Source organism: Dromiciops gliroides, chromosome 3 (assembly GCF_019393635.1).
Source record: "Dromiciops gliroides isolate mDroGli1 chromosome 3, mDroGli1.pri, whole genome shotgun sequence".
Lineage (NCBI taxonomy): Eukaryota > Metazoa > Chordata > Mammalia > Microbiotheria > Microbiotheriidae > Dromiciops > Dromiciops gliroides.
In genome coordinates, this window is record NC_057863.1 from 625700866 (window position 1) to 625715132 (window position 14267).

At 40.4% G+C, this 14267-nt stretch overlaps 1 protein-coding gene across 1 annotated transcript in view; it reads right to left on the reverse strand.

Annotated features, from left to right (window-relative positions):
- SLC25A33 (solute carrier family 25 member 33) overlaps positions 1 to 14018 on the reverse strand; it is a 33658-nt gene extending 19640 nt beyond the window's left edge. Inside the window, exon 1 of the mRNA XM_043997990.1 lies at positions 13679 to 14018. Within this exon, the coding sequence (XP_043853925.1) occupies positions 13679 to 13737 (59 nt within the window). The 5' untranslated portion in view covers positions 13738 to 14018. The remainder of the gene's footprint in view (positions 1 to 13678) is intronic.
- Positions 14019 to 14267: the final 249 nt, after the last annotated feature.

Genomic DNA, 14267 nt, shown 5'->3' on the forward strand with positions numbered 1-14267 from the left:
ACAGTCAGCATCAGTTCACGTAAATCCTTCCAGGTTTCTCCTGAACTCCCTGCTCATCATTTCTTACAGCGCAATAGTATTCCATTACATTCGTATTACACAACTGTTTAGCCATTCCCCTATTGATGGGCATGCCTCAATTTCCAATTCTTTGCCACCACAAAGAGAGCAGCTATAAATATTTTGTATATGTGGATCCTTTTCCCTCCTCTATAATCTCTTTGGGATACAGACCTAGCAGTGGTACATAGTTTGGGCATAGTTCCAAATTGCTCTCCAGAATGGTTGAATCAGTTCACAGCTCCACCAACAGTGCATTAGTGTTCCAATTTTTCCACAGCTTCTCCAACATTTATTATTTCCCCTTTTTTTCATATTAGCCAATATGATAGGTGTGAAGTAGTTTGGTCAGTTGTTTTTGCAGAGGTTTTGGCTTGCATGTTCGTATGTAGCCCACTTTTCTTCAGTGAATTTTTGTGCCTCTTTCAACATTAGGTCAATTCTGTTTTTTAAGGTGTTATTTTATCCAGTATTTTTTGTGTGCCTCCTTTACCAAACTTCCTTATTTCCTTGCATCACTCATTTCTTTTCCTAATTTTTTTCTCTACCAATCTTATTTCTTTCTTTAAAACTTCTCCAGGAATTCTTGGTGGATTTGGGTCCAATTAGTATTTTTCATTGAGGATTTGTTTGTAGCTATCTTCTGAGTTTTGGTCTTGATATTCCTTACCACCACAGTAGCTTTTTAGGGTCAAATTCTCTTTTCGTTATTTGCTTTTTTTTTTTTTCCCTTTACTCTATTTCTTGACTTTGAACTTTTATGTTAAAGTTGGGCTCTGCTTGCCTAGGAGTGGGGAAGCACAATCCCAAGCTTTAGGCATTTTCATGTTGCTGTTTTCATAGCTAGCTCCAGGTAGTCTGCAAGTTTATGGTGCTTCCAAGGAGGTATGATCCTGGGAGAGATGTGGTCACTAATCTCCTGGTCTAAATTCTTGGTCTGTACCCAGGAAGGTACCCTACTGTAGTCACAAGTGCCAGTTCTTTTCTTTGCCTCAGAATTGCAACCAGAGCCTCCTTCTCCCTTGTGACCAAACCCCAGAGCTATTATCCACCTTGGACCTGTGATAAAGAAATGTATATGGACAACAGGTGCCCATCAGTGCCAGCTATACCCACTGCCAGTAAAGGGTCCCCTGTAATCTCTTTCTAATCAGATGCTGGACCCCCTTACCATCTCAGGGCTGAGAGCTCCCAAAGATGCTGCTGCCATTGCCACTGTGGGTGTGGACTCCTGCAAACAGGCCTCCACTCCAGACTTAACAAACTTCTCCTGCCAATCTCCTAAGTTTTCTTAGGCTAGAAAAATGTCTCACCCTAACTTTTTGTTGGTTCTGCCACTCCAAAATTTGATTTGAGTAGTTTTAAAAAAGTTGTTTGTAAGGAAATGTTGAGAAAGTTCAGCTAGGTGGCCTCTTTTTCATGACTCTGCTCTCTATGATCTATCCCTTCTTAAGCAACAACTAAGAGAATATTAAATTACCTAAAAAAGGAAAATCAACTGTGGTCTGAAGGGAGTTTTAAAAATGAGGAAAAAAGGAGGGGCGGCTAGTTGGCGCAGTGCATAGAGCATCGGCCCTGGATTCAGGAGGACCTGAGTTCAAATCCAGCCTCAGACACTTGACACACTTACTAGCTGTGTGACCCTGGGCAAGTCACTTAACCCCAATTGCCTCATCCAAAAAAAAAAAATGAGGAAAAAAATTAATTTCTGATAAACTCTTAGAAACAGGAAAAGCAATTTAAGGGTATGAGAGCTGTACTGATAACATGAAGACATTTTTTCCAAATGGAAGTACTCTTATTTTTTTTCCATTCTGATAAATATTTCATTACTTCAAGGGTCTATGATTTTGTCAGTGGTATCTTAGTGAAGGGACCATTCTATTCTGCCAATCCAGGCATATAGTTTCCTCAAATGTAGAATGATGATCATAACAACACTTACTTCACAGGGTTGTTGTTTAGATCAAATGGGAAAATGTTTGTAAAGCACTTAGCCCAGTGCCTAGCACATAGCAGGTGCTTATTCTCCCTCTCTCTCACCATCCACTAAGACACAAGGACCTACCCAGAATGTCACCATCTGTCCTCTCTCTAGTCATTCGTTCTCCCTTTTCCTTTGTGCCCACCAAGGACAGCAATCCTCAGGTCATCTGTGGAGATGGGAAGGGGAAGGGAGGGAATGAATTCACTCTGATCTGGAACTCTCACTAAGAATTGAGCAGACCTGAATTGGTAGAGAAGTGAAAACTTCCTTCCCACTGAGTTGACCCCAAACTATATTTCACACTCTCATCCAGCCATCAACCATGATACCAAGACAACCCAGCATGGTCACCTAGCAAATTGTCAGCATAAGCTGTTCCCCTCCCATAACAACCCCTCTTGCACTGAGAGCAATAACCAAATAACTACTACCTCTGCTACTGGAAAGGATAAAGCTATACTGCCTGTGGCAGAGTAAAGGAAGCAGAAGGAGAATGATCATACAAAGAGGACAATAGTCTTAGAGGAAAACAACTCTGAAAGACAAGATCTTTGTGAAGTAGTTGGTAGAACTCTACTGCTCCCCTCTACAATGCCACCTGGCGTGACTCTTTATTATAATAATAATAATACATTTGAAAGAAGGGAAGGCATGTCTACATTGGGGTAAATATATTAATGCAGAATGACAAACATAACTAAAAATAAAATTTGTTAAAATATATTTAAATTCTTGGTCAATTAAAATTCTCTTACCAGCTTGTAATCTAAAATAACCACAATAGAAACTAATAACTACCTATGTCTATAAAGGCAAACTTTTATAAATAGTAATTCTCAATTTCAACAACATTCACCACTTTCCACTTTTTGTATATACTCAAGAATAAAGAAACAAATTACTACTTTTGGGGGGGGGGGCACGGCCAGGGCAATGAGGGTTAAGTGACTTGCCCAGGGTCACACAGCTAGTAAGTGCCAAGTGTCTAAGGCTGAATTTGAACTCAGGTCCTCCTGAATCCAGGACCGGTGCTTTATCCACTGTGCCACCTAGCTGCCCCCCCCCCAAATTACTACTTTTACAAAAATATTAAATGCTTTCTATCTCAATTTTGTTTACTGTCTCATTTAGCCATTCTATAAACATTATTTTCTATAAGCTTATTGACATTATGAACTATGAACTTGGTGGAAAAAGTATTCTCTCCTGATACCAAGCAGTTAATACTTGTAAGGCAATTTTAACAGTAATTGCTATTGCAAGTGTGGTACAATTACTCCTTTTTTGGTAGTACTTAAGAGTTTCTTTCCATCTTTACTTTTTACTGTCTCTATTATTTGCCATTACAGGCATGTGAATATTATATATGTGTGTGTGAAGTAATTATGCATAAAATGCATAACTGTAAAGAAAGGGATATATATGCATATAGATGTATGTACTTCAAACTGCAAGAATCCACTGTTTCAATGATGTGGACACATCTTCCATCAATACAAAGCAAAATACCATTATAACTTATTAGCATGCTTTATTTATCAACTTCTTTAAAAAACACCATGATCAAATTAACCAATATTTTATGTTTTATTGTTTTTTTATAAAACCAGCTCTTAGTTTTATTGATTAATTCTATAGTTTTCTTGCTTTCAATCTCATTAATTTCTCCTTTAATTTTCAGGATCTCTAGTTTAGTATCTAAACTAGTTGCATGCCCAATTCATTAATCTCCTCTTTCTCTTTTTTATTCATGTAAGCATTAAGAGCTATAAAATTTCCCCTAAGCACTGCTTTGGCTGCATCCCATAGATTTTGGTACATTGTCTCATTATTGTCATTCTCTTGGATATAGTTATTGTTTCTATGATTTGTTGTTTGACCCATTCATTCTTTAGAATGAAATTATTTAGTTTCCTATTGATTTTCATTCTACTTTTCCATGGCTCTTTCTTACATGTAATTTTAATTTCATCATGATCTGAGAAAGATGCATTTACTATTTCTGCCTTTCTACATATGACTATATTTTCATGCCCTAATACATTGTCAATTTTTGAAAATGTGCCATGTACTGCTGAGAAAAAGGTATATTCCTTTCTATCCCCATTCAATTTTCTCCAGACAGCTATCATGTCTAACTTTTCTAGTAATCTATTCACCTCTTTCACTTCTTTCTTATTTTTCGGCTATATTTATCTAATTCTGAGAGGGGGAGATTCAGATCCCCCACTAGTATAATATTACTGTCTAATTCCTCTTGTAACTCATTTAACTTCTCCTCTAAGAATTTGGATGCTATACCACTTGGTGCATACATATTTAATATTGATATTACTTCATTATCTATAGTATTTTTTAGCAAGATGTAGTTTCCTTATCTCTTTTAATGAGATCTATTTTTGCCTGTGCTTTGTCTGAGATAAGGATTGCTACCCCTTTTTTTTACTTTAGCTGAAGCATAATATATTCTGCTCCAGCCTTTTACCTTTACTCTGTGTATCTCTCTGCTTCAAATGTGTTTCTTGTAAACAGCATATTGTAGGATTCTGGTTTTTAATCCACTCTGCAATTCGCTTCCATTTTATAGCAGAGTTCATCCCATTCACATTCACAGTTATTATTACTAAGTGTCTATTCCCCTCCAAAGGACAAAAAAAGGAAAATAATGTTGGAGAAGCTGTGGAAAAATTGGAACACTAATGCATTGTTGGTGGAGCTATGAACTGATCCAACCATTCTGGAGAGCAATTTGGAATTATGCCCAAAGGGCTATAAAGCTGTGCATACCCTGTGACCCAGCAATATCACTTTTGGGCCTTTTTCCCAAAGAGATCATGGAAAGGGGAAAAGGATCCACATGTACAAAAATATTTATAGCTGCTCTTTATGTGGTAGCAAGGAATTGGAAGTTATGGGGATGCCCATCAATTGGGGAATGGCTGGACAAGTTGTGGTATATGAATGTAATGGAATACTACTGTGCTGTAAGAAACTATGAGCAGGAGTTCAGAGAAACCTGGAGGGTCTTACATGGTCTGATGATGAGTGAGATGAGCAGAACCAGAAGAACATTGTACACAGTATCATCAACATTGTGTGTTGATCTACTGTGATGGACTATATTCTTCTCACCAGTGCAATGATACAGAAGAGTTCCAGGGAACTCATGATAGAAGAGGATCTCCAAATCCAGGGAAAAAAAAAAACTGTGGAGTATAGATGCTGAATGAACCATACTATTTCTTTTGTTTTTGATGCTGTTGTTTTTTTCTATTTTGAGGTTTTGGTCACTGCTCTAATTTTTCTCTCATAACATGACTAATGCAGAAATATGTTTAATGTTATATATATATATATATATATATATAAAACCTATATCAGATTACCTGCTGTCTAGGGGAGGAGGCAGGGAGAGGACAGAGGGAGAAAATCTGAAATTGAAAAGCTTGTATAAACAAAAGTTGAGAACTATCTTTACATGTAACGGGAAAAATAAAATATTTTATTAAAAACAAAAAACAAACCACCCTGATCACCAAGCTTATACTCTGATGAGCTTTTCTAAATATACTATCTAGGACAATAGATAATCTACCCACTAGGTACTTTTCATTACAGAACATTGGAGCACCAGTTCAATAAAGAAAACATTTCAATATAACAACTTCTTTTTAATGTATGAGCTTGATATAGATAGCACAATGCTACAATCTGCTTAAACTTTTATGGTTGGTAAATGTTGCCATTGAAATTCTGACATTTACTGGTAAAGAGAACTTCCAATGAGTCAGAGAACCTGTCTTTATTCAGTCTATGCACATCAAAATAAATACTTGCACACTGTGAATCAGTCAATTCTTCAAATGACATTTCCTGTATCCTGTCTCAATTGGGAAAAGGGCTAAAAATAGTAATACTAATAAAGGAAATACTTTGTAATATGTCTTCAGACCCTTTAAACAAATTGGCCAGGCAGCTAGGTGGCGCAGTGGATAAAGCACTGGCCCTGGATTCAGGAGTACCTGAGTTCAAATCCAGCCTCAGACACTTGACACTTACTAGCTGTCTGACCCTGGGCAAGTAAGTCACTTAACCCTCATCACCCTAAAAAAAAAAAAAAAAAAAAAAAAAAAAAAAAGGCCATCTGGAAGAAAATAGGAAATAAGAACAATCTTGCACAAATGTAGACAAATGATTGATCATTTCTTTATACCACCATTAGATCATGCAAAGTTTGAGAATGTTTATTATAAAACCCAATTTACAACCCACAAAGATAAAGTTTCCCTTATTTAAGTGAAGTTTATAGGTTACACAACCTACAAATACAGATAAAAAATGTAGTATATCTCTCTTCCAAAGAACTCAATCTCAAAATTATTTAAAGGATACACAGCAGGATCTGAGACAGTAAATGAAATGGAATTCAATTTGCATTACTAATGGAAATATATAGTTATATTTTTAAATAGATAGAAATCATATATATTTAACTCATGAAAATGTCTAAAACCTTCAAAGAAATTCATATGCCTCCCAGCTAAGTGGTGCAGTGGATAGAATACTGGCCCTGGAGTCAAGAGGACCTGAGTTAAAATCTCACCTCAGACCCTTATTAGCTGTGTGACCCTGGGCAAGTCACTTAACCCCAACTGCCTTCAGACATTTGGGGCCACCTCCAGTTGTCCTGATGTATATCTTGCCACTGGACCCAGAAGTCTCTGGAAGAGGGAGTAGGGCTGGTGACTTTGAAAAGCCCTCCTTCACTTAAATCCAATTCACCTTGATGTCATGGTCCTCTTCGGGAAAGAAGGACAAACAGCCTATACCTCCCAAATGAGTCCCAAATAAAACACACATGGACTCACAAGTGTCTTTTTATGCTCGTCCAGTTCTACTTCTGCACCATATCTTAAGTAAAAAACTACATTTATAAACTTTCTTTAAAAGAGATGCATAAGTACCCTATCAGCCAACATAACAAAAAGGTCCATAATAACTTGGAGAAAAACAAGAAGTGAAAATAAAAAATTTCCCACGGGTTATATTTTAAAATTACAGCAGCCTACCTTCTTTTTAAAAGTGCCACTCACAGAAACGCTGAAGAGATCTGAGAGGGTTCTATTTTAAGACTTAAGATTTAAAGCATGTAGTTCAATACTATAGTGTATAAAACTAATTATAGCCTAGATCAGTTATTACCATATGTAAATCTCCAAAGTCTACAAGTTACTGCTTTTGTGACAGCAAATGAGGGACATCAGATCAAACTCTAGCTAGGTGATAATAACAGCAACAGCTAACATTTATATGATACCTACTATGTACCAGACACCGTGCTATGGGCTTTACAAATATTATCTCAATTGATCGACACAAAAAGCCTGGGAAGTAAATGCTATTATTATCCCCATTTACAGGTGCAGAATCTGGAGCAACAGAGGTTGTGACATGTCCAAGGTCACGCAGCTCAGTAAGTATCTGAGGCCAGATCTGAATTCAGGCCTTCCTTACTCCAGGTTTGGTGCTCTACCCCCTACCATCTAAGCTATCCCAAGGTACTAAAGGTACCATAGCTACTAAAATATACACTCAGAACTTCTAACTTTAATTTGTAATAAAGAAATGTTAAAAAAATATATTCTGTCAATAGTAAGTTATACATACCTAAGAGGGCCATGTAAGAGGACCTCAATTTTTTAAAGTTACATTATGTATTTGGAATGAAAATTTCAGACTTAATTTTTGTATTTAGTCCTGTTTGTCAAGATTCAGGGGACAGAGGGGAGGCTAGGTGGTGCAGTGGATAAAGCACTGGATTCAGGAGTACCTGAGTTCAAATCAGGTCTCAGACACTTGACACTTAATAGCTGTGTGACCCTGGGCAAGTCACTTAACCCCCATTGCCCCGCCAAAAAAAAAAAAAAAAAGATTCAGGGGACAGGGACAAGATCAGCAACTATCACCCTCTGAAAATAGATCCATAGCTAGTTCACCAAAGTGTGGCCCATTATCTCTAGGTCTCAGTTTCCTGATCTATAAAATGAAGGATTTGGCCTAGATACTGTCTCAGCTTCCTTCCAGCTGGAGAGCTGATAAGAATGGACATCAAACTGATGAATATAACCAACTGCAGAAGTAACCCCTCCATGTTTTTTGAACCTTAATAAAGCACATACAATCTAGGCTATAATTGTAGCTATTACCAGAACATGCTGAAACAGAAGGTGGTAGTCTCCATGGAATCTAGAAAAAGGAGAGCTGAAATGAAAGCTTTGGTCTCCAGTATTGTCTAGGAGTAAGGCTGCTCATTTTAATGCTGGCCTCTCATTTAGTTAGAAAAGTGCCCCTAGAAAGAAGGGCAATTTACCTCTACAATAGCAGAAGGCCAATATTCCTGAAGGATATCTATCCAACTCCTTTTCTTCCAATTTCATTCACACTAGACAACCTTTTCATTTATAATTTTATTTCCTGGGGGCAGCTAGGTGGCGCAGTGGATAAAGCACTGGGCTTGGATTCAGGAGGACCTGAGTTCAAATCCAGCCTCAGACACTTGACACTTACTAGCCGTATAACCCTGGGCAAGTCACTTAACCCTCATTGCCCTTCAAATAAATAAATAAAATAAGATAATAATTTTATTACCTGAGTGGGCCTGCCCACCAGGAGCAAGTGCTCTCTTCATACACCTAGTCTTATTGACAAATAGATCTCTAGTTATTATAAACAAATGTATTGGTATTCTCATTTAAAAATAAATCTGTAAATTTGGTCAGCATGTATCAGAGATGGATTGTACCTTGGTGAACTAATAAAATGAGTTTCTCGATCTTCAAAGTTTAGCACCATACCCCACACCAACAAGAGCTCACCAAAGTATGACACTTTATTTTTGTTGTTTCTTCATCTGTAAAATGAAGAAATTGAACTAGATAACCTTTCAGATTCCTTCCAGGTCTAAATCTATGATCATAACCCACATGAACTTATTTTATATACACATATATATGTTATATTCAGTTTCTCTTCTGAAAAAAATCTTGAGCTAATGTCAAAGGTCAATTGAAAATTTAAATCTTTTTTTCCTCATAAAAAAAAAAGAATGCTTACTGGGTCTCCACATAATCAGATGTGAAGTTCCATACTACTGTAATGTTTCCAAGGACATGCAATTCATTTTAAGTCTTGCCAACTACTTATAAACCATCCCCTTCTGGCTTCACTGACCACTTAAATGCTGGAGTCTTTTAAGTGGTTTTTTTTTTTAAATGAAATTAACATAATTCTGTGCTCTTCCTCTTAATCCCACAACTTTCCAAACTATTCAGCAATAGAACTGAGCAGCACTTATGCCATATGGTCTTTACTTTCATTCTTAGGGACCACCAGGCTGATTAGTTTTAAGTGCATAATATATAATCATAATAGCTAGCATTTCGTAATGCTTTTCAGCTTTACATCTATTACCTCATTTAATGCTAACAAACTTTGGAGGTAGATGCTACCTCCCCCCTTTTACAGATGAGCAACTTGACCCATTTTATCACTGTCCTAGTACCCTAAACTAGAATAGGCTAGTGGGAAATAGATCAAGATCAATGATTTATTACACAGAAAACTTTTCATAAAAAAGGCATTTTCTATGCTTAACTATTTGCTCCACATAATTCCTAAAATTGTAGTTTATCAAATACAAAATAAGACCATTTAATGAATTCAAAGGCTTCAAAGCCTTGCCTAAATTATCTATTTAAAGCTTAAATCAACATATGCTAAAACTAAAAAAAACCTCCCAAACCCAAAAACTTTGTTAAATAGATAGCTCAAGTGAATAATGTATATATAGAAAGGCAACAGAGAGTAGGGGTTCTTAATCTGGGGTTCACAGGCCCTAAGGGATCTAAGGATAAATATTTTAGGGGATTACCATAAGAAAAATATTCATCTTTATTTCAACAGAATTGGTTTCCTTGAATGATCCTATGTATTTATTTTAGATATTTAAAATCATAAAGGGGTACATGACCAAAAAAGAAGTTAAAAACACTTGCCAGAGAGGGTACTAAAGGACACTTTAGAAGACTCATAAGGATTTATTGTAAAGTAATCCTCATAGGATCATAGATTTAAGGGCTCAAGGGGGCCCTAAAGGTCACATACCCTAAATCTCTCATTTCAGAGAGGAAGAACCTGAAGCTCAGTCTAGGTGAAGACACACAGGTCAGAAGTGAATGAAGCCAAGACTGGAACCCTCTAACTATAACCTACACCACTTTCTATTGCACTCTGCACTTCCCTGTTTTAACCACCTCATTTTCCAACTAGAATTATAGCATTAAAAAAATTGTTGACTCAACTGTACAACTAATTCTTCAAAATACTGCTTGAGCTTGCTCCTATTACTTTAATACAATTTCTTCAAATGTTTGCTGACATGAGTATGGAAACACTGACTATCCCAAATTCTCAGACACTGCCTGCCCTTCATTGTCAATCTCAAGGAAAGCAGTGATTCAGTTTTGGGTTTTTTTGGGGGGGTAAGGCAATTGGGGTTAAGTGACTTGCCCAGGGTCACACAGCTAGTAAGTGTTAAGTGTCTGAGGCTGGATTTGAACTTAGGTACTCCTGACTCCAGGGCCGTTGCTCTATCCACTGCGCCACCTAGCTGCCCCTCATTGTCAATCTCAAGGAAAGTAGTGATTCAGTTTTGGTTTTTGGGGGGGTAAGGCAATTGGGGTTAAGTGACTTGTCCAGGGTCACACAGCTGGTAAGTGTCAAGTGTCTGAGGCTGGATTTGAACTCAGGTCCTCCTGGCTCCAGGGCCGGTGCTTTATCCACTGTGCCACCTAGCTGCCCCAGGAATTCAGTTTTTAGGAAGGTAAACACATTGCTTGTGTTGCTATATCAACATAATAAACCCTCATGTAAAACTTAAAACTGTGCTAAGACTTCTGGGACATTCTGTATAACCACAAAACACAAATGAGCAAATTAGAGCTTTATCCCTTTCTCTGAGATGTTTCTAAATGATATGTACAAGAGTCTATCCAGTAGTCTTAAGTGTTCCTTGTTTTCCCAACATAATAATCTCTTATTCAAAATCTGTTACCCTCTTTCAATATGGAGTAGAGGACAAGTAGAACCTCTGAAAGATTCAATACTGCTACTAATGAAACAAATATAATTAACTATACAGTACGTTTTTCCAGTCAATTCAATTGATTCACTTCAGATTTTCTTTACTTATTCAAGTACTCTGGTTTTTAGTCTTAAAAGTCAATACAAAATCTCCCTGTTTTGATTTTTAAATCTATCTATATACTGACCTACAAGGAACATTTTAACTCAACCTTCCTATACCTGGAATGCTTTGATGCATCACATAAGTATCCCAAAAGTACACTGTGATTGAGTTTGTAAAGAAAAGTCATAGTCATAAATCAGTAAAACATTTATTAAGGGGACAGCTAGGTGGTACAATGGATAAAGCACCAGCCCTGGATTCAGGAGGACCTGAGTTCAAATCCAGCCTCAGACACTTGACACTTACCAGCTGTGTGACTCTAGGCAAGTCACTTAACCCCAATTGCCATACACACACAAAAAAACCAACAAACCCATTTATTAAGTGCCTGTATGTGCCAAGCAATGAGCTAAGGACTGGGGATATAAAAAGAGGCAAAAGACAGTTCCTGCCCTCAAGGAGTTCAAAATCTAATGGTCTAAAAGTCTTATGATAAAATGATTTTGTTCTGTTTTGGGGGGGTTTTGCAGAGCATTGAGGGTTAAGTGACTTGCCCAGGGTCACACAGCTAGTAAGTGTTAAGTGTCTGAGGCCGAATTTGAACTCGGATCCTCCTGAGTCCAGGGCCGGTGCCCACAGGGGCAGCTAGGTGGCACTGTGGATAGAGCACCAGCCCTGGAGTTCAAATTTGGCCTCAGACACTTAACACTTACTAGCTGTGTGACCCTGGGCAAGTCACTTAACCCCAATTGCCTCACTAAAAAAAATAATAATAAAATAATAATAAAAGGAAATTAGTGAGCTTAAGTAGTAGTCTGTGGAAGGGAAAATGCATTTCCAGGTTTGGGAAGACCTGGACTGTGATACTGACTCCTCTCCTAGATAATCTGTGACCTTGAGCAAGTCATTTATCCTAAAACTAAGTTTTTCTAAAGGGTGTTTTTGAAGACTAAAAGAAAATATATGTTAAAGTTCTTGAAAAAAACTATAATTTAAACAATGTTAAGTATTGTTATTAGGATGCTCAAATAAGGGAGGAGGAAACAATAGGAAGAACTAAAGAGGCAGCAGAAACAGCCTTGATTTCCAGTCAGAAAATCTGAGTTCCATTCCGGCCTTTGGCCAGACTACCTGAGTACCTTGGGGGTTAAAGATGCAATCTTTCTAAACCTGTTTCTTCACATGCAAATCAAAAGGAACACACTAGACGATCTCAATGGACTTTTCCACCTCTAAATCTATAATAGCAATAGCAGCAAGAAGAAAAGCACGGGGGTCGGTGAGCTGGGTCCAAAAGATTCCAGAGATCCAAAGGGGGGAATGCTGAAGGTCCTTTCCCCCACTCTTGTCTCACTCTCAGACATCAGCGAAATTCAACCCCCACCTCTCAGGAGTTTCATGAAGGTGCTTCTCTTGAATCTTCCCAAATTTAAAAAACAAAACCCGAAAAGCCCTCCTCCCTCAAACATCTAAATTTCTCCTTCGAGAGAACTGCCAAGTGGGGAAAGGGGTGACAGAATAGAAGGGAAAAGGAATCAAAGCTGGGGGTCAACACCAGCAGAGTGAAAGTTGACAGCCACAAATTGGGAGGGGATCCAGGAAAGCAGGCAGAAATGGGGGAGAAGAGAAAAAAACTGGGGAGAGGAGGAAAATGGGGAGGGGGAGAAGAGATTCGAAGTGTGTGTGTGTGTGTGTGTGTGTGTGTGTGTGTGTGTGTGTGTGTGTGTGTATAGAGATCCAAGGAAGACAGAATGGAGATGGGGGAAAGAGGAGACCCAGCGAAAGGCAAAATGGCAGTGGGGGTGGGAGGGGGCGGGCGGGGGGATTCTGGAAAGACAAAAGAATGGGTGAGGGGGGGAAGGAGGTAGAAATGAGACGATCAGGTGATGGAGGCAAGGCAGAATTAAAGGGTGAGAGGCAGAGATGGGGTGGGGGGCGGGCAAGGAAGGTGGGATTTGGGTGAGATGGTGAGGTAGGCAGACTTGGGGAGCACCAGGCGGAAAGTGGGGGAGACAGAAGCCAGAAGGATGGGAAGCCCCTGGGAAACAGAGATGGAGAGGGGAGATGCGGGGAGGCAGAGCCGGGGTGGAGGGGGATCCTGGGAGGCACAAAGTCGGACAGTAAATAAGGGGGGAAAGCGGCCTCTGGGAGGGGAGGGCCCAAGGGCACTCTCAGGAAGACCCCCCCCCCGTAACCGGGTGGATTCCGGGGGTCGCGGCGCTCAGGAGGGGCGAGAAGGCGCCCGGAAAGCAAGGCCAGAGGCGAGGAGGGGGAGGGGCGACCCCAAAGCCGGGGGGAGGGAGCGGGAAGCGGGGGGGGGGGGGAGGGCGGGGGCAGCAGAGGGAGGAGGGGCCCGGGGCCGGGGCGCACGCCGCTCCGCTCACCCTCCAGCGAAGAGGTGCAGCAGCGTGTTCTCCTTCTGCTGCGAGGGGGACGTCGCCATGGCCGGGCCGGGCTTGAGAAGCAGCAAGGCTCGGGGCTCCGCCGCCGCCGCCGGCTGTCGGTCAGTCAGTCAGTCGGGCGGCGGGCGGTCAGTCGGTCGGCGGGTTCCCGGCCTGCCTCCTCCTCCCCGCCTCAGGCCGCCTCGGCCGCGGCCGTCGCTGCCTCCATCCAGGAGTCGCTTCTACCGCCGCCTCCTGAGCCGCCACCTCAGTCCCTTCCACCGGCCTCTGCGGCGCGAGCCGGCTGGCGAGCGAGTGAAATCGTCACGTGGCACTGGGGGCTGGGCCGGTGACGTCACGCCGGGGCTGGCCGCGCGCCTGGAGGCTGCGGGGGCGGAGTGAGGCAGAGCGAGCCAGAAGTCTGGAACGAGCGGTGTGCTCCTATGCGCGCGCATGCGTGGAGCCAAGTGCTCCGGGAGGGAGAGAAACCGGAGGGAAGAAAGGAGGGAGGGTGGGGGCGGGGCTGGGTGCGCCGCGCTCCTCAACGCCGATTGGCCCGCTCGCAAGTTGCCCGGGTCCAAGGGTTCTGTGG